Raw genomic sequence first — 21,438 nt, 5'->3', positions numbered from 1 at the left:
CTTCAAGTTTTAACTGTGTAGAAATTCTTTCAAGATTCTTAGGCCTGAACTTATGTTCTCATTTGTATAGGCACTCCCACCACTTCTCAACCTTTTCAGACTTTGTCAGTTCTCATATGCCATTCACAGGAAAGCTATCTAAGGACATTGGAGGTCTATACCTGTTTTTGTTTATTTGTTTTGATATTTTGTGCATTTCAATATAATATTCATACTATCTGTTATTCTTTTACTATATGACTAGTGCACCTAATTTTTTGGTCTGAGTTCCTGATAATTTCTTAGTAATGTCCTTGAAGTCATTGTCATTGTCTTCAGATAATTTAAGGATTATTATATGGAAGAAAAATTAGTGTTATTTTATATGTCTCCAAAGAGAATTAGAACCAAAGACTAGAAAAGTAGGATGACAATTGTTGGCTCTGCTTAAGAACTGTCCAGTTATAGAATGTACTTCCTTAAAAATCATTGATTTTTCCACCCATGAAGGTGTTCAGGAAGAGTCCACTTGGCCAAGTGTTGAATCAGTAAACATTTATGGAGCACCTTCTAAGTGCCAGCATTGTGCTAAGCACCGTATACAAAGAAGAAAATGAAAGATGGTCCATGTCCTCAAGGAGCTTACAATCTAATAAATGAAGATAATACACAAAAGGAACCTGCAAGGATGGAATGAGGGGGAGGCTGGGGAAAAGATGCCTAACTCACTTTGGTGAGTTTGGTGGGGTCCAGCCCAAGATGTACAGCTGCTGAGAAATGCTTTAGCTGGCCTGGGAACCCTCTTTAAATGGAAGCTTTGGGAGAGCCCTTTGCTCTACCTACTCTGGGCTGAGTTGACTCATGAGGTGAGAAGTCTGATGCTTTCCCTCAGCATGATGAGTTTCCTGGTGATGAAGTCTCCTGTGAGCATGATCATGGTGAAGTCCAGTGGAAGAAACTAATGGGAAATATTGAGGTTGTTGAAACAACTCCTCTCTGGGGCAAAGTATTAGCCTAGAGCACTTCTAATTTCCTGCTCAACTCTCAAGAATTTCTTCTCTAAGCCAGAAAAGAACTTTATACAGAAGAACAGACAACATTATAAAGAAAAAAAGAACTTTGAGAGACTTGAGATTTCTATCAGTTGATTTTTAAGGGATTTACTCTTTCAGAGTGAGGTCTCTCCCTTTCAAGAATTTAAGAGTACATTAGACAGATTGGGTGTCTTTCCTCTCTTACTATTGGCTTGAACCCCTGGTTCACAGTTTTTCCCATCCACAGTTATCCTTCAGGGATTTGTAGATATAGCAAGAACAAAAGTACCAGCATTGACACACACATGCTCACGCACACACATGCACTCACATGCACAAAGGCATGCATGCAGAGGGAGCAGAGGGAGCAGAGGGAGCACACTCTCCCCTCCCCTAACTCTAGGGAGAATGAGCTCAGAACTAATGCAATTCCTATAAAACATTGGCCCTCACTATATTCAGGATCAAAGGTAATGAGTCCTAGTTTCAAAGTAATGATGCTAAGTACTCCTTCCTTGTCAGATCTCCTAGGCAGCATTATGTTCAGTTTTTAGTTGCCATATGCACAAGAATGAATAGAATCTACTGCACTGTCCCTTCCAATCCAAATCATATTTATTATTAAATGTGCATAATGTGATACGCCTTAAGAGTTAGTTACCTGTGACACCTGTGTGTCCCCTAGAATCAAATGGACAAGTTCCAGAATGTCCAGAGGAGACCATTTAAGATAGTGAGAGAGTTTCATGCCATCTCAGAAACCTTTGAAGAAAGTGGGCTTATTTAATTAGAGGAAGATGAATGTAATGGGAGATGATGAGCGTTTTCAATTTTGGAAGACCTGCCAATTGAATATTCCATAGCACAGATATGTCATTCCCTTACTCATGTTACTTCAGAAACTGTCTTTTTATTTCTATTCTCTTTGATGATGCTCTCTCCATATGACATAAACCTTCCTCCTTTCATACCTCTGCACAGTTGTCCTAGTTCTCTCTCCCTCTAAGCTCTCACACCTAGCTCTCTCACTCCCCAATGGTCTCCCTTCTCGATTCCCAGGTTGTAGTTTCCTTCTCCTCTTAGTTGTGGATCCTGTTTATATCTTGCTTTTTATTTATTTATTTCATCATGTCTGATACCACAAGACTCTTTTGGGATTTTCTTGGTAAAGATACTGGAGTGGTTGTCCATTTCCTTTTCCAGCTCATTTTATAGATGAGGAAACTGAGGTAAGCAGGGAGAAGTGACTGGAGCAGGGTCATTGTCTGAGGCTGGATCTGAACTCAGAAAGATGAATATTCCTATCCACTGCCAACTAGCTTTCTCTATTACTTTGCTTATGTGTGTACATATTGTATCCCTTCTGCCCATTCAAATATAAACTCCCTGAGAATGGGAATTTTCTCATTTTTGCTTTATATTTCTAAACACCTAGCACAAAGCCTGGCTCATAGGTCAGTTCTTAATAAATCCTTGTTGAATCAAAAAGGAAGATCTGTTCTCCTTATTTCCAGAGGACATGACAAGGAAAGGTGCTTAGAAGAGGCAGAGTTACAAATTTTAACTCATTGTAAAGAAAAAGTACTAAAAATTGAAAGTTACCTATAAAAGTGAATTGAGTATCACATTCCCCATAGTTAGAGGTCATCTTGAGAGGACTAGATTACTTCTTTCTGGGGACATGGAAGAGAGGATTCTTATAGAAGTAAAGATTAGAGTCAGTGGCCTTTGGGAATTTGTGTACAAGGAATGATTGTAGTACCAAGACTACTAATTGAGGAACCAAATCCTAGAACAATAACAGGAGAGTCCATATGACTAAAATCTAGACAGAGGCCAAAATTATATCTTGATATGCCTTTGGGATTAAATTACCAGTCCTTTTATTATTGTTTTTTTCCCTGAATATTGAAATAATTACTCAATAAAGATAATTTATAGTGGCTAATATTTAATGTTGCTGTCATTGTGAGTCATTAAATAATTACTATGTAATTCATTGAGAATATACTACCTCTCAATTTATTATCCTATATATTGAAAACTATACCTCTAAATTACTTGGGCAAATCCCCTCTATGAGGTTCAGTGATTTGCCCAAGTAATTTAGAGGTATAGTTAGAACTAAAACCCATGTCTTCAGACTCCGAGTCTGGTGTGATTTTTACTCTATCATGTACTATATCATTTGATATAAAAATCATATCTGATTTATGGAAACCAAATTTGAAAAAAGAATAATTGTATTTGTTTTGATGCATTTTCAGTTTTCAATATAATTAAAAATAAGACATGAATATTATTAAGTATCAATTAGAGCTTTTGAAAATGGTGCTAAATAATGAACTTACTCAATTTATAGATTATATCTAGCAAAGATAGCTAATAATACACAGGGCAACAGAATATATACAAAGATTTTTGACAAGTTAGAACTAAAATTTATCTGAAGTATATAATAAGTATAAGTTATAAGTATAAGTATAATAAGTGAAGTTCCACACTTGGGTTAAAAACAATAACAATTTCTTAAGAACCTGCTTGGGGATCTGTGACAAGACAAGTCCAATGAAAAAAGTTCATCCTCATTCAAGTCACACAGGTTGACAATATTTAGGTTAATTATGAGGAAAATATTCTACAAATTGAGAGGTGTCTGAAGCAGATTCTCTCCACAGAAGTCTTGCTGAGATCTTAGGTTACACTAATTGAGATAGAAATGGCAACATAGCAGAGTAAATAGAGAATTGACCTCAAATTCAGGAAGTTCCAGATTCATTTCTGAAACACATCGATTGTGTGACCATGAGCAAATTACTCAACCTCTTAGTGCCCCAAATAATTATCTATAATAAATCTCTATAAATTTCAAACCAATTGCAGATCTTTGTTGGTAGCTCTGCAGCCTATTAACCAATAGAAGGTACTAGTTCAGAACTTCCCATAACTGATGAAATCTCAGGTTTAATTATAGACAAGAAGTTAAGACTGAGGGTCCATAATGAAAAAGGGGATTCTGTAGCATACCTCTGCCTTGATTGGACCCATAACTAGCACACTTATGTGTTTAATCCTGAGAGTTTTATTATGGAAAGAACAGTAATAATCTAAAGGGAGACTGGTGAGAAGATTGAAGAATGTACCAGAAAAGGACCAGTTGAAGAAATTAAGAATATTTAACCAGGAGAAGATGAGAAGGAAGTCTCATTTTTAATTATTTGAAGGACTATCTTTTCTAGATTCAGTTCACATTGTGCAAATAATATTTTTATGTTAGTGATTGTAGGACAGCTGGGTGAATAAGTGATAGTAGGGGAAAAAATAAATCTCTTCTTACTACATTGTAGCTGGTTACACCACTTAGATTTGAAACAAAATTACTTTTTTTATCTATTTCCAGTTTCAAACTATATCATGTTACCATGTACCATGCTTTAAATTCTGATGCCCTCAGCTAGTTGCTTGTATTATATGTGGATGGTTAATCTCAAATCAGTCTTTAACTCTGTTACCTATTAAAATATTCACATTCAAAAGATTTATTTGTTGAGTACTTACTATATATTTAGTATATATTACTATATACTTACTATATATATTAGTTGAGTACTAATTGGCAGGATTAATAATACTTTTGATTTCCCATCAATAGCAGAAAAGACATGACTGAATTATTGATGTTTAATCTGAAATAATTTAAGGTTTTTATAAAGTTTTTATAAATTTACATTACAGTTAATTCTGACTTTAACGGAAAATGAGATAGTAAACCTATCAAGGTCTGTAAGCTATGTGTTTCAATTTCTACTGAGAGGTGTATTCTTTAATGCTTCATTCACTAGTGGCCTTTTCAACTAACAAATAGTTATTTATCTGTTTGTTTGGAGAGGATCATTGTTGTTTAATCCTAAGGTTTCCTAGACATATTCCTTAACTCTAGAACAGAAATTTTTAACTTTTTTGTGCTATGCTTCCCTTTGGTAGCCTGGTGAAATCTATGGATCCCTTTTCAGAATAATCTTTTATTATCTACATTAATAATCAAAGGAAATGTTAAACTTTGGTTAGAGGACCATCAAAATAAAGATATAATGCTTTCCAAGATTATGGACCTCCTGAAATCTGTCTATGCATTCTTAGAGTCCATGAACCCTAGGTTAAAATTCCTTCAATATCTACTTTTTATTAATAGAATTAATTCATAGAGAAATCCCAATAAACATATGCTTACATGTTATATGGATTATGTTGTTTCAGTAGTGAAGTGAATTAATGGTAAATAATTGACAAGGGTCTAATCCCTAATTAGTGTAGGTTTGTGTGTCTGTGTGTGTGTGTGTGTGTGTGTGTGTGTGAAATATTGGTAATATCAAAAAAGATCTAGTACTATTCTTTTAGACTTAAGTGCTAAAATTTGAAATTATGTTAAGAAAGTGATTAAAATGTCCACACTCTTTGACTAAGAAGAGATCCTACTATTAGGCATTGGCCCTCAGAAGGTCAGTGATAAAAATCCTAGATCCTTTTGTAATAGCAAAGAATTAGAAACAAAATAGATGCCCCTCAATTGGGGAATAGCTCAAAAAATGTGAATAATATTGAATCAAAACTATTGGTTTGTTTGTCTAGTTAAATATTCTACTCAGCATATGGCTACTTTTAATACTGATTTAATAGAATCAGTAACCTTCCTAAATTTGGAAACTTCTTGTATCTCATCTTTAAATGGGAAGCACTGCTATATAGGGACTGACTAGCAGATTCTGTTCACCTTCCTTTCCCTCCAGTGACACTGGACAAGTTACTCCTTTCTCTGGCTCTCAGTTACCTCATCTATTACATTATGAAGTTTGAATAAATATTTTCTAGGGTTATTTAAGATTCCTATTCTAATGTCCTTTATTGTTGTGGATAAAAGATGAAATGACTGAGGAAAAAAAAAGTTTTGATCTTCTGGACATATTGATTTATTAAGCAGTACATGGCACTTGCCCAACAAATCAGGACCAGACCTCTTCAGCTTCAGATTACAGGGAGAGACAGATTTTTATTATGCATTAAAAATACTTAATCAAATAAGGCCAATTAATTAAAAGGAAACAATGCAACTTTAGGTAATCCAATTTCTAATTGCATGAAAGATTAGGGACTTTCTAAGTTGGGAGGGGAACATCGAACAGGTACAATTTTCTCATTTCAGAAAAGGAGGTATCTCATTCCACAAGTATGTGTAAACAGTCAAGGGAACATGGAAACAAAAACTGATTGATTAGTAAGGGGCGGGTTTTCAGAGAAGACATATGGGTTATTTGAAATGTACAATTGTGAGAAAACTCCTTGAATCAATCTTTGGATAAGGGTCTCTAAACAGCAGGGAGAGGTAGCTGCAAGTTTCCCAGGCAGTCAGGGCCAGGTTTAAACAAAGTAATAAGGTTTTCTTCCAATTCCCACAATTTAATATTTCTCACAAGACCAAAATTGGACTAGACCCATAATTGAATATAAACTAAGCTAGCTCCAGAATTAAGTCACAAGATGGAGGTTCACTCAATTCCCACAATTAACTACTTGCTGTCCTAATCCCCTCAATTCCTTCACGGTTGAGAACATAGAAATGTTGCTGTGACAGAAGTATCTTTTCACATTCTAAACATGAAAGAGTCCTTAATTATCCACTGCTTTATTTTTGAAAATTACTACTCTTGCTCCACTCATGTTAATGTAAGAAATTCCTACTGCCATGGATAAAGAACCCATTGTTTTTATTATCAATAGTACTTAGACCTGTACAAAGAAAAGAAATCTAGGTGTAAATAAGAGATCAGACTCTCAGAAGCATAGACAGGTAGCAAAGATGACAAGACATTTTGCTACAGTTGAGAGCAAAAGCTGCAGTAGAAGTTTTAATGTAGCAAATTTTCATTCTGAAAGAACTAAAGAAATAATGCTATTTTGTGTGATGCATTCATTTTGGGAATAATTAAATAGGCTTTTCTGATCAGGTTGTTCATGCTGCCTTTGTAATCCTCATTCTATTTTATTTTTCCAAGTTTGGATTTTGGAGGTTTATTTTGGGTGCTGGCATTTGCCCTTCTACTGCAGGATTACCTGAGCAGAATTTTTAGTAGTTTCCATACTTATGACAAGCTGCGCAATAACCAAACGTGTGACTTGAGTGGGGATTGGGAAGAATGTGGTAGGAATGAAGACTAAAAAGCTGCAGAGCCTCTGAAGGCTACAGGTCCACATCATGTTCCACTAGCTTTGCTTTTCCCACTGTGACCTGGCTTTCTGAATTCTGTACTCACAGAAAAGCATTCTGCGTATGGGGGGGTATACTCGTCTCCACCTTTCTAAATGCTGATTGTCATGTAATTATTTCTATATACTTAGAGGGAATTATAGAAGCTGGCTCCTCTGGATATCACAAAGATCATAATAAATATGTGGTTTCTGAAAAATTTTACATACTGTCTGGCAGTAGGTGGGAAGATAGATAGACTAAGTGGAGTCCGAGGGTTTGTTATTGAGCTATATTTTTAGGATGTATTTTCAGACATTCTGAATTTAACAAATATACCTGATGCTTTAGACATGAGAAAATTTGAGGTCATTTTATCAATATATTAATAGAAGGAAATGATTAAACTAAAATGAAAGCTTTAATTTCTGAAGGGGATAAGAGGCATCTATTTAAATATTTGATGATTTTGTAATTGATAACTCATCTTTGGAATAATAGAAAGTAAAAGTACTTCATCATATTTTAATAGTAGATTATGACTTCATGAATGATTTATGTAATCCAAAATTTTGCTGCTTGATTATTTTTTATCATTTCAGTATAAAAATTTGAGAAAATCTCTTGCAATATGTTTTTAAAAATCTGTTTTAAGGTGGAGAAATTGTTTTAACCCTATTTAAATTAGAACTATATCTTTTTGTGCTCTTAATCAGTGTTTATTCCCATTAATTTGAAGTGTTGAAGTTTTATCTTGTTTTTGAAGTTCTGGGAATCCTCTGTATTCTTGAATGACTTCTGTGAATCTGCTGAGGGTTGGGAAATAGCAAGAACAAAATGGTTTCTATTTTGCTTTGTTTTGGTGAAGAGACATAGGGTGGGATTATTGCCCAACTATAAAGAAAAGATTCCTAATCTCAGAACAGAAAAACCTGTTGTTGGAGGCCTTGTACTTCCCCACATGACAGACATCTGGCAAGTCACTTAGTATCTTCAACTTTCAAGCCTCAATATCTTCAACAATAAGGTGGAGAGATTTATATTCAGTAGATAAGTATTTATTATTAAGCATTTAAGTGCCTTACCCTGAGCTCATTTACTAAGAATGAAGCCTCCCCTACTCTTGAGGAACTTCCATTCAAACGGGAGAAGACATGGAATACACATAAATTCAATACATTTCAATCCGAGATGAGGAGAATGGGCAGTAGCAGTTTGGGGATTAAAATGGGTTTCCTTTGGAAGTTGGTATTTGAGCTTTTTTGAAGCAAGAGTTTGTTTGAGGCCATGGTGAGGAGAGAGGGCATCCTAGGAGTGGGAACGGCATTGAGGCAGTTGGGAGATGAGTTGCAGGAGGAATCAGGAAGACCAGTTTGTCTGCACACTTAAATCCCGTTTCATAGGATCACTGTAGCACTAATATAAGGAAATGTCATCTGTGAAAATGCCTGCTGTGCAAGAGCTAGTAGCCTCTCTGAGATATGATTAAATATGTCTTTCTGGCTACTTGGTTAGCAGGCTAAACACTCCATCTAGCTATGGTGGAGAGATCAGGAAAGGATTCCCAGAGAAGATGGCCTTTGAGCAGAGCTTCGAAGGACATAAGAGATTTTAGGGGGCAAAATGCAAAGGGGAAGAAATGGAAGATTGACTGTCATATGTAAACAACAACAAGGTTAGCGTAGTTGGATTGCAGAATGGAAGGAGGGCAGTATAATAAGATGGGGAAAATATATTAGTTGTAGGGAAGAGAAGGAGAAGGAAAAGTTTGAGAAACAATGATTTAGTACAGTCCTCCAAACACAATGGACATTTAAGAAATGTTTGTGTAGTTGAGTTGAGAATAATGTACAAACAGCTTTTCTATAAATGTGACCTAAGAGTTATACAATTTATATTTTCTTATTAGCCTGTTATTGGATGCCATTAAATCTGTTCATTTTAATGAGATGCTTGAGAGTCCCATTACTGATATAAAATATAGGGTTATAAAGATTATTAACTAGACATATGTTTTGTTTTCTTCTAGTAATTTTAACATGAGAAATTTCAATTGCTTTTCCCTCCTCTGATAGTAATTTAAATGTATATGTGGAAAATTGGACAGTGAAAAAGTCTTGCAAAAGTCTTTTTTTTTCCTTTGACACTAATTTATGAGAAATTTATACAAACATATATATATAGTTTTTTCAATAGCACATATACAGATAGATGAATATATGTATACTTTTATTCACCTGTATAACTGTGTATATGTATGATATGTACATATATATGTAAATATGTTTTATGAAAAATCTATGTATATTGAATATAATGAAGTATTATTGTTTTTTATGAAATGATGAGCAAGAAGATTTTAGAAAAACCTAGAAAGACTTTCATGAACTGATGTTAAGTAAAATGAGTATAATCAAGAGAATATTGTACATAATCACAGCAACATAGTATGCAATGATCAACTTTGATAGACTTATCTCTTCTCAGCACAATGATCCTAGATAATTCCAAAAACCCCATGATGAAAAATGCTATCCATAGTCAGAGAAAGAACTATTGAGTTTCAATATAAATAGAAACATACTATTTTTACTTTTTTTCTTTCTCATGGTTTTTTCCTTTTTGTTTTGATTCTTCTTTTACAACATGACTAATGCAAAAATATGTTCAATATGATTATACATGTATAACCTATGATTTCTTGCCACCTTGGGGAGGCAGGAAAAATGTGGAAATAAAAATCTTATTAAAGTAAATGTGGAAAATTAAAAAATTTTTTTAAAAAATCTGTACATTAATGTTATATAATGGATTTCATTAATATTAGCATATAACTATGCTGGGTTATTTAATAACATGTCAGCTTGTCAGATATTATGTTATTTAAATACTACATGTCATTAATACTTTTTTCCTAATACCATGCTGATTTTATTTTTATATAAATTTGTTTCATAGGAAATAGCTCGTCATCTCCGCCCTGGAACTCTCCGAGCTATCTTTGGGAAGAACAGAATTCAGAATGCTGTTCACTGTACTGATCTGCCTGAGGATGGTCTTTTAGAGGTAAGATGTACAAGGATCAAATTCCTTTCTAAATTTTAATCATAATATTTTTCCTAAGTAAGAAAAGTTAAATATTAATCTATGAAATTACATGGTTGTTTTATAAATAAAGTGTAAATCTCTGAAAGACCCTTCTGGGAGAGAGGCCCCATGAATGCTCCTGAGCTCACCTCCAGGCATTTATCCTCTCTGTATGATCATGGGAAATTAATTTAAACTCTTTAAGCCTTATTTCCCTTGTCTGCAAAATAGGGACAAATGGAGATAATCCTGTCTATAGTATCAGTTGTTGTTATGAAGATGAAATGAGACAGTGTGTAAAGTCCAAGTTAGCTCCCTGGAAGCCTCAGGATCAGCCAGAGTCAGGATAAGCAAAAGTCCTTGGTCTTTAGGCGGAGAAGGGAAGGAGATGGACAAAACTGCCAGGAGTTTTGCCAAGGATCCATCCTTGATTCTAGAGTTCAGAATCTCCACACTTTTCTCCTCCTCTTCCTCTTGCCACCAAGTGCAGTTTTCTTGCCTCTCTCACCCCACCCCCTAATCCTTACCTACAATTCTCTTAACCCCAAACATGGAGCCAGCATTAACTGTAAGAAGAGCAATTCCAAACATATGCTAATAGTTATTGTCAAATAGGTAATTAGCCTTAAGTGCTCTGTTGTCTGATTCAAGCACACCTTTTAGGAGTTTCAGCCCTTTTCAACAGTGTATATTTTTTTTCCTTTGCAAACTTTGAAATCTTATGTAAAGGTCACATATTGGTTATCAGCCTCATAGGTTCCTTCATATAATTAATTAAGTTTAATAGACATTGTAATAACCCCTGACTTCAAGCTCTTTGCCCTAAGTGGTATATTTTGGGACTGTGTAGTCCTAATAATAAAAAAAAAAAGACTAACAAAAGCAAATTAAACAAAGTTTTGTTTAATCAAATAAAGGGTTTTTTTTTTTTTTTAAAGCAAGTATTAACTATGACTCCAAATTGTAACATGGGAAAACATCTCAAGTTAGTCAAGCATTCTGAAGTTCCATCTACAGCCATTTGCCAGAATAGCCAAAGCTTTTGGTTTGGTTGAACTGGTCACATTTTCCATCTGCTTAAAAAACAATGGAATGGGAATCTGGTGGCCAGGGTTCCATTCCATTAGTTCTTGTTAACTAACTAAATAGCCTAGGATGAATAATTTTCTTTCCCTGAGCTTCAGTTTCCTCATATGTCAAGGGATAGGATTGGACTTAATGATAACTACACCCTTTTTATCTCTAAAATCTTATATTTCATATTCAATCAAGGTTTTCATCAGTCTGTAGCCTTGACTATTCCAGGGAGACAAATATAATTTGTGTTTATCCAATAAGTTAAAGAAGGGCATCCAAAAATATTTTGTAAAATACTGATTTCTCTTACTTTTTAAAGACTAGCTTCAAGGAATGGTCTCTCTTCAGATAAGTCATATTAATAATAATAATAAATCTAGTAGCTGATACCTGTAGAGTTCTCTCTTCAAGTCCCCCCTACGAGGTACTTTATATCATATGTGATCTAAGGATATTAAAAACAAAGCAGACCCCAAATTCATTCTTTTTTTTGATGGAAGATTTATATAAGAGCTTTGACTAATTAAGCTATGATCTTCTATACAATGATAAAAATTTAATGATCTTTCCTACTATTCCAGATGGCCTTGTAAGAGGAACAAAGTGTGTTTTACATTTAAGAAACCCATAGGTAATAATCTTAGATTTACAAAAAAGATAAATGAAAGAGCAACTATTCACTTTCCTAAAGGATATTTTATAATATGATTTGACATAAGATCCATTTAAATATAGAATTTCTCTAATTTAAAATATATGAAATTCGTAAAACTTATAGTATTTATAGAATTTAACTTTATATACTTTTCAGAAATATGAAACCCATTCATAATATATACTTAAAAAAAAGAATTTTGTGCCTTGCTGTTATATTCCAAAGGTCTTCCACATACTTAATGTCACTCTGGTAGTACAGAGGGATAATAACACATGTAAGTGATAACTCTACTCCATAATAACATATTAGTACATTAGTAATGAAAAATATTACCACTTAAACCACTTAGATAAGGGATTTTTTAATTGGGCTATGTGAACTTTTTTTTTCTTTTTTTTTGCTGAGACAATTGGGGTTAAGTGACTTGCCCAGGGTCACACAGATAGGACGTGTTAAGTATCTGGGGTCAGATTTGAACTCAGGTCCTCCTGACTTCAGGGGTGGTGCTCTATCCACTGCACCATCTAGATGCTCCTGTTATGAGAACTTTAAAAAAAATAATTTGATAACAATTATAAATATAATTAGATTCCTTTATGATTCTATATAATTTTATACCTTTAAAAGCCTTACTCTATAAAAGGGACCACAGGGTTCTCCAGACCACCAAAAGTTTATGACAAAAAAAAGACAAGAACTTCTGACCTAGACAGAATAAAAATAAGGTAATTTTGGAGATTAACAAGCCTGGCCTAGAGATACAATGTAAAAAAAATGGGGGGCTTCAATTATCCCAACAACTGCTGAAATTCTCTTACCTTACTACTTGCAGAAGAGAAGCTAATACTTTCTTGATTTGCCTTGATTATTATTTAAATTTTCAAAGGACAGAGGACCAGTTAAGAGAATTTCTATGGGTTTGATTCTCATCAGTCAGGTGAATATCATGGGAAAGTTGGAAATGACTCCAAGTTATAAATAGTGATAGAGAAGGAAAAGAAAGCTAGGAATGAAATGACATGAATCCTAGATTTTTAGGAGCAAAAATTTGAAGGGTTCATTTAAGAGGATAAGGAAGATCCTTTGGCTTGAAAATCTATTGGCCAAGTGGGCCCAAGAGATTTGGGGAGTCTAAAGAATAAAATTTTGAAGATCCAGAAAGGAACAGTCCCAATAAAGAAGAAAAGAAAGCATTATATAAAATACTGTGAATATACAGAAAACTCTTCAGCAAACTTTAAAAAAATATGAAGAAAATAGAAAAAATAGTCATGGAGAATAAATACCAGAACATAATCTTCTCCTATAAAGATAATTACACAGTAAAGAAAGCAAAGTATAACAATAAAAACAAACCACAAAAGGGTTTATTTTTATCACTAACTTCAATGAGGAAAGAAGAGAAGGAATAAAAGGACTGACTCAGGATGGAAAGGAGAATGATAAACTATGGAAAGAAAAGTGATCTAATTGAGCCTGATTTTGTGTCAGTTTTTCTTGACAAAGGTAATGATTTGGGGTGTGGACAGTATAGAACATAAATGGCTAATAGGGAATTATGAGCCTGCCTATTAGCGAGAGAGAGAGAGAGAGAGAGAGAGAGAGAGAGAACGAGAACTATCCTTGTTGAATTTAAATGATGTGACCCAGATCAACTCCATCTTTAGATCCTTGAAAATCTGGCAGGTATTCCTGCAGAGGCGTGGGCGTTCTCACAAAAATTTTTGACAGTGGGAAAGTTGAATTTATTTTCCTAATTTTCAGTAATTGGAGTCCAAAAAACTATACATGATCAGACTTGAATATGTAGGTAATGCAATGGACAAATCTGGGCCTGAGCCAAGAAGTTCTGACTTCAAATGTAACTTCATGTTTATTGGTATGTGTGACTCTGCAAAAGTCACTTAACTTTGCCTTAATTTCCTCAACTATGAGATGGGATTTATAATGGCATTTACCTTGTAGTGTTGCTATAAAGATTAAATAATATTAGTTGAATTATAGTTAGAAATATAGTTAGAAATTGCAGAGACAAATTTAGTCTTGATATGAAGGAAAAACCTGACAGTAAGAACTGCTCAAATGTAAAGTGGGGAGCTGTGACAGATAAGGAGACAGATAGCCTGTGCTTATTGAAACAAAGTCTGGGTAAATTTATTTCATTTATGTTATTCAAAGGATTCTTTTTAAGGCACCTTTTGATTCTTTGCATTATTTCTAAATAAGTTTAGATGGTCACAGGGCAATAATCTCTTATATGTAAATCTTTGTCATACTCTTGATCATAATGTTTTGCATTTAGCAAATATGTTGCTGTCATTTTAAAAAAACTTTTCCAGGATAATTATTTGTTTAGTTAGGTTGTCCAACCTTGATTAAATAAAAGCATTTACACTATTAGCTAATAGTATAAAATTTAAAAACTGTAAAATATGAAAGTAATCTAATTTAGAATTTATTTGATTTTAAAACCCTATTTTGTTCATTTAAAGTTTTCCAAAGTAATTCCATTTATTAAATCTTTTATTATATTTATTTTCACAGCTATGAGAGAAAGGCTCTTGTTCTTTTAGACATAAACACAGCTAATGTGGTAGTATTTAATATCTATTTCAATCTTCACTGTTTGGGCCCTTTGCCTGGAGAGGACTTCCATAAACCCAATCCCATCCAGGATAGGAATCTTTGTACTGAAGAAGGTAGCCATAATGCCTTTCCTCTGAAGACACTGTTATGACTCCCATGCACATTATTAATTATTTCTAAAAAAAACAGTTCTTAAGTGAATTATTTAACAATATTGGGTATTATCTTCACTGTTTTTTGAAGTTCAGAATCTAACTTTTTTGGCGACTTGACAGGTCTTAATTTACCAATGTGTACTTAGGCTAGTGCATTTGTAAGTCTCCCAGATTCTGCTTATGGACAGTTTATTTTTTAATACATGAATATTTAACATATAGGCATATTTACTATATATCTATGCACACATATATGTAAATATATGCATATACAAATCAGTACATATATGCTTCAATAGCTGAAAACTTCACTAATACCTTTGGGATAGCACTTATACTCTCTCTCCCACCAGGGTATGGCTTTTAAAACCCTCTGCCGTCCTGAATTGTATCTGTCTGACTGGCATGTTGCTTCTCAGTAGGACTTTTGTTTCCTCTAAGTCCGTTTCCTCATGCCTTGTGGATTCATCAGGCCTGTTCCCCTCCTTGTCTGTGCTCGTGTTCTTTCCTATGCTTGTAATCCCTTCCTTCTTGGTCTAGTGCAGCTCTTCCTCATTCATGAACTCTTCCCTAATAATCTAGCCTATTTGCTCTATCGATAGCTCTGGGGCAGAGACCATATCTCGTGCTTCATTTGGTCTCTGCTGCCTCTCTTTGTTGATATTTAGATTTCTAAACTTGATTTTTATACATCTTCAAAGCAAAAACCTCATACTTTAACAGAACCAGCATGACCTTTTGTTTAGTCCTCAGGAAATAATAGCTCCATGTTTGTTTATCTGTAATAAAAATTGTTTTAAAATATGAATTTCAAAAATACTCTAGTAGATGTTTAATTTTGTCTGCTTGGCCTTCCCAGGGAAGGTGAGGAAAATTCCATGGAAGCGGGGCTAAGTACAGGACACTGGGTGGGATAGTGCTGGAACAGATGGCTGTCTTTTGTCGTTGTATCTATAGAGTCTAAAGGTAAATGTTTCTTGAGCCGCCTTTTCATACCATAGATTTGAGAACCATTACTCTTCTTTACAAAGGAGGAGGGAGTACAGAATGGAGGATTCTGCTGTTCTGTAGACCCTTCAGCTATACATTTCCAGAATAGCTATTCCAGAGTACTACATCCAGATGGTTAGACCAGATTAAAGGAGAACTTGGGTCCTCTAAAGTCTATTCATTTCCTTCAACTCTCCTACTTTTTATAGGGGAGGAAAATCGGAACCAGGGAAGTGAGATGATTTGCTTAGTTGTAATTATTTTGCACAAGATTCGAACCCAGTTCCTTTGCTTCCAAATGTAAAATTCCTTCAGCTGTTTCACATAGAATTATCTGCCTCAAGAAACTGGAAACTGAGTGGATGCCCATCAATTGGAGAATGGCTGAATAAGTTATGGTGTATGAATGTAATGGAATATTATTGTTCTGTAAACATGATCAGCAAGATGATTTCAGAGAGGCCTGGAGAGATATATGAACTGATGCTAAGTGAAATGAATAGAATCAGGAAATCATTGTACACAACAACATTAATATTATACGATGATCAATTCTGATGAATGTGGCTCTTTCCAACAATGAGGTGATTCAGGCCAGTTCCAATGGCCTTGTGATGGACAGAACCATCTGCATCTAGAGAGAGCACAGTGAGCACTGAGTGTGGATCACAACATAGTATTTTCACTCTTTTTGTTGTTGTTTGCTTGCATTTTGTTTTCTTTCTCATTTTTTCCCTTTTTGATCTGATTTTTCTTCTGCAGCATGATAATTGTGGAAATATATATATATATATATATATATATATATATATATATAAGAATTATACATGTTTAACATATGGATTACTTGCCATCTAGGGGAGGAAGTGGGGAGAAGGGAAGGAGAAAAATTTGGAATACAAGGTTTGGCAAGGGTGAATGTTGAAAATTATCTATGCATGTGTTTTGAAAACAAAAAGCTTTAATTAAAAATATCTGCTTCTCCTGCATCCATATAAATAACGAACAGGATTGGGCAGCCAGTAAAATCCTTGGGGATGGGCATTGGATTTCTCCTAATTCAGTTCAAAATGTATTGAGTAAAGGCCAAGTACAAGTCCCAGTGTTCTTTTTCCTGGGCTAAGCTGCCTCACAGTGTATCTGGTATGTAAAAGCTTTATTAGGTTATTCATTTGTAGTTCCTAATGACCCATTCCTACCTCATGGACACTGATTAGCTTTTCCCAGATAAAAGATCCTTGGACTAAGGACAGTCCTGTCACAAGCAACCCTCATGTTCTTGCTGTGGCCTGAATGTCTACATTAGTTCAGTTACTCTCACAGAGTCCTAATTTTTTTTTTAATCTAACTTACCAACTTTAAAAAGTTCTTTGATTTTCATATGTGTTTATGTATGTATGTATACACACCTTTGTATAAGTGTCAGTGTATATATGAGTGTGTATATGCATCTATATAAATATTCAAGTATATATACATATTTGCATTTTTTTGAAATTCATTAATTTGGTATTTCAGGAATTTTCTTCTTCCTACCAGATTATCCCAAAATGTGTAACAGATTTGCCTAGCTTCTCTAAATCATTTATTCACTCTTTTTCTTAAGACTTTTTCATTTTTTTCCTTTGTTTCCATAGAGGTACATAATATCATGTCACTAGAATGTGCTGTACACATATAGCCTGTATTCCACAGATAAGTCCAGAGGTCACTGATAAAGGCTGTCTTTAACAAAGCCACACCCGAAGCACAAACTTTCTTTAATTTTATCAGCTTCCCAGTCTGGACACATTAAATATTGTGTATCCCATAATTGGCATTTTATAAAGTCATTCGCTATAGATTATGGAAATGAATGTAGATAGTTTTTTTTTTTTTTTAAAAGATTGGTTAACTAAGGCAAAAATGAAACATGCTGCTCCACATGAAATAAAGAAGTGTAGACTCAGAATTAACCTCACCTAGATGGGACAGTATACAGACTTCCTAGAGTCAGCTCTGGCCTCAGAGACTTACTGATAGCGTGACCCTGGACAGGTCACTTAACTCTGCTTCTGGTTCCTCTTCTGTAAAATGAACTGGAGAAGGAAATGGCAGATCAGTCATGTCTTTGACAAGAAAATCCCAAGGAGGTCACTGAAAATTGGACAGGACTGATCAACAAGAATAGAAGCATCTCTTAATGAGATCATTCAGCTTTTAAGAGAACTTCCCCAATATACTACCTACCAACAGAAGAATATCTACAAAATAGTGTTTTCAAAATCTCCCTCAGGAACTCTTAGAATCTCTGACAGCTTTCCATTTGTGTGTATAATAAAGCTGCCAGGCTAGAAAATCTTCATATTGTGTGTCAAATCTTTCATGATGAAATTTAAGTATTCCCAGTGTTTTTTCTGTCATAGAGCCTACCTTGTGCACATGCCCTTGAAGTGTGTCACATTGACATTTTGCTCTGTGCTGGACACTGAACACAGTAATAAGGCATCTCCTTCTAGGACTTTGATTTAAGCCTGACTGCTCAATAAATTTTCCCAGAAAAGTACCTTACCTTGTATAATTAATGTCATCACTTACTTTCTTTATATGTTGTGGAGTATGGATTTTGATAGATGTACTAGTGCCTTTGTGTGGAGCTTGGATATTATTTTGGGGAGATCAAAAAGACCGTCTTTTCATTCATTCTTTTGCCTTTATCCTCCTGACTCTGATCACATTAATTTAAGTCTTGTGAGGAAGTTCCTCGATCTTTCTAATTCTGCTTGAATAGCCAACATTGGAAGATCAAGTCAAAATTTAGTTGCCTGGAGAAGTTCATCAGTATTGTATGCCAGTTCCATGATAACTTTCTTGCATAGATTCTGGATGATGGGCAATGCTCTCACACTTTTCCAGTCATCAATGAAATGAAGAGAGTTGTGTGCTTGTTCCCATGCTTAATTTTTTTTAATTTAATTTTTTTTTTTACAAAAGATGCTGTTTTTAATAATAAGAAAAAGCAGATTAAAGCAGTAATGACTCTTGATAAAAAGCATACATTTATAGAGGATGAAAACGGCATATTCTTGTGACTTTACACAGATAAGGAATACTGAAAATTCTGATTGTGGGGGTCACCTATATGTTGGAGGATTAGCTGAGTGGAAATTGCAGAAGGTCAGAGAGATTGGAGGAGTGATGAGGTGATGGGCTCTAAGATAGCTGCTGGCAAAGCACTGAAGTGACTGATTCCCATGATGTTTAGCATGTTTTCAGTAATATTGTCAGGTGCCTTTCACGAGGACAGCCTCAAGGTCAGCTACTGCACTGATGGTAAATTATTTAACTTGTAAAGGCTGCAAGACAAGGCCGAAGCAGAGGGAGAGTAGGGCTGTGACATTTAGTTTGCAGATGATCTTGTCCTCAAGGCCGCCTCAGGCTGAAAGGCAAGAGTATGATTCTCTGCCATTTATTGTGGCCCACAGTTAATACCAGGAAGACAGAGGCTCTTCACCAACTGTCATCCTCCACACGAACTATTGAAAAGAAATGGAGAAATTCTGAATGTTGTGGATAAGTTTATTTATCTTGGCAAGGTACTTTCCAGCAACGAGGTGGCTGATGCACACATTGCCAGAACTGGCCCAATATTTGGGAGGTTCTGAGAGAAGTTTGGGGGAGAAGGATTAAGCTGTCCACCCCACTGATGGTCTGTAGAGCTACTGGGCTGACCTTATCAGGGCACGCCCATAAAATCTGGACAGTGTGCCCACACCACGCCAGGATGCTAACTAGTCTCAGCAGCTTTCTGCAGATCACCTGGCAGGACAAGGTACCAGACACCAAGGTCCCTTCTCAAACGAGACTGCCCAGCATTCCACCTCCACTGCAGAGAGCGTAGCTCCCTTGGGCTGGCCGCATGGTTGGAATGCCAAGTGTACCCTTGTCTAAAAGATTATTTATAGCAAACTCACACAGAGTTTTGCTCACACGGAGGTTAGAAGAAATCATGGAAAGACACTTTCTGGGTCTCTTTGAAGAGTTGTAGAATCAATTAGGAGACATGGGAGACTAGCACAGGACCACACAGGACCACAGAAAATACTGTGCTCTATGAGCAAAGCAGAATTGCAGTAGCTTAAAAGAAATGTGAGATGTGCAAATTTAGGTATCTCTACTTCAAATATTTATATGGACTATTTGTGCCTGGCCTATGGTAGAGCCTTCTGAGCTCCTATTGGTCTGATCAGCCACAGTCGGACACTCTGTACCTGATCCTGACATAGTAATGTCCTCTCTGAACACAAAGGATCACAAACAACCAGATATTCAACACTTTCTTTAAAAGGTCATATTCATTACACTTTGACTTTAAATTATAGATATAAACATGTAAGATTTATTTTACTTTTTGGAATAATGCACTTATATGTAACCATTCACTATTTAAGTATGATAAAAACCTTCCAAGTTAAAGCAGATTGTTAATGTATATATAAAGTGTCACTAATTCATACATATAACTAGAATAAGGTATGAAGAGTCACAAATTATTTTCAAAATCCACTTGTAATTGCCAAATTATAGTTTGTATCTTTATAGTTCATGTAGCATTCTATTCATTCATCTAGTTAATGTTTAGATTGTAGGGTCTAGTTTTTTTAAAAAAGGACCAATAAATTCTTCCACAGAATATAGGATCTTTGGAGGCAAAACTTGTGTTTTATCTAAACTTCATCTCTCATAGGTCTAGTGTGATATGTTCTTCATACAGTGGGCATTTCATAATCCCCTTTTTCCCCCACCCCCAACAAGCTGTTGTGGTGATTGAGTATCTGCAAAGCCCTTCACTAAATTTTATGGGGATTCAAGTAAAGATACTTCTCAGTCCATTCTCCAAAGAAGCTTCCCATTTTAGTTGGGCATGAATCATAGATGCAAAAGAGGATGACCATGATTTGGATTTTCAGAGAATAAGGCAGGTGACATGAGCAAATAGGCTAGTTTTTTGGGACATTATTAAATTGATCTGGCTGGAGTGGAGAGGAATTATGTGAGATGATGTAGAAAAGGTCAGAATATGGGTCCAGATTATGGACGATTTCTAAAGCCAGACCAAAATGTATATAATTGACACAGTGGGCAATGATTTCAGGAAGTAATGTGATGAAAGCAGTATTTTAGAAAGATCAATCTGGCTGATTGCAGGCAGAGTGGATTGGAAGAGATAGACATGTAATGAAGATCGTGTGATACTCCAGGCAAAAAATAATTATAGCCTGGACTATAATGTTGGCATTTAGGAATGCTCTTGTTCTTCAAAATTATATTTGTACAATTTATTTCCACCATAGTGAAAAAGTAGAAAATGGTATTATTAGCCCAATAGAACAGTTTCTCTTAGGGTTAAACTGACAAAATGCATGAATTTTATTTGTTTTCCACTAAATCTGAAGCATAGGCAGACCTAGAAAGAAATGGTTTTTGAAAGGTGGGAGGTGATTATTCTTTCTATGTTATAAATATAAATATATGTTATAAACCTTAAATGTTTGTTTTTTTCCACTTGAGAAATAAAATAAGTCCTTTCAGAGGGAGCTTCAAGGTCAGCATACAGATTGCTGGAATCAATGAAATAACAAGCTAAATTTA

At 34.9% G+C, this 21,438-nt stretch overlaps 1 protein-coding gene across 1 annotated transcript in view; it reads left to right on the top strand.

Moving 5' to 3' along the window:
• NME7 (NME/NM23 family member 7) overlaps window positions 1-21,438 on the top strand; it is a 150,799-nt gene that overhangs the window by 85,502 nt on the left and 43,859 nt on the right. The window contains exon 11 of the mRNA XM_012547661.3: window positions 10,213-10,320. Within this exon, the coding sequence (XP_012403115.2) occupies window positions 10,213-10,320 (108 nt within the window). The remainder of the gene's footprint in view (window positions 1-10,212; window positions 10,321-21,438) is intronic.

Source organism: Sarcophilus harrisii, chromosome 4 (genome assembly GCF_902635505.1).
Source record: "Sarcophilus harrisii chromosome 4, mSarHar1.11, whole genome shotgun sequence".
Taxonomy (NCBI): Eukaryota; Metazoa; Chordata; class Mammalia; order Dasyuromorphia; family Dasyuridae; genus Sarcophilus; species Sarcophilus harrisii.
Note: the sequence above shows the minus strand (reverse complement) of the source record. Positions and strands in the feature narration are given on the sequence as shown.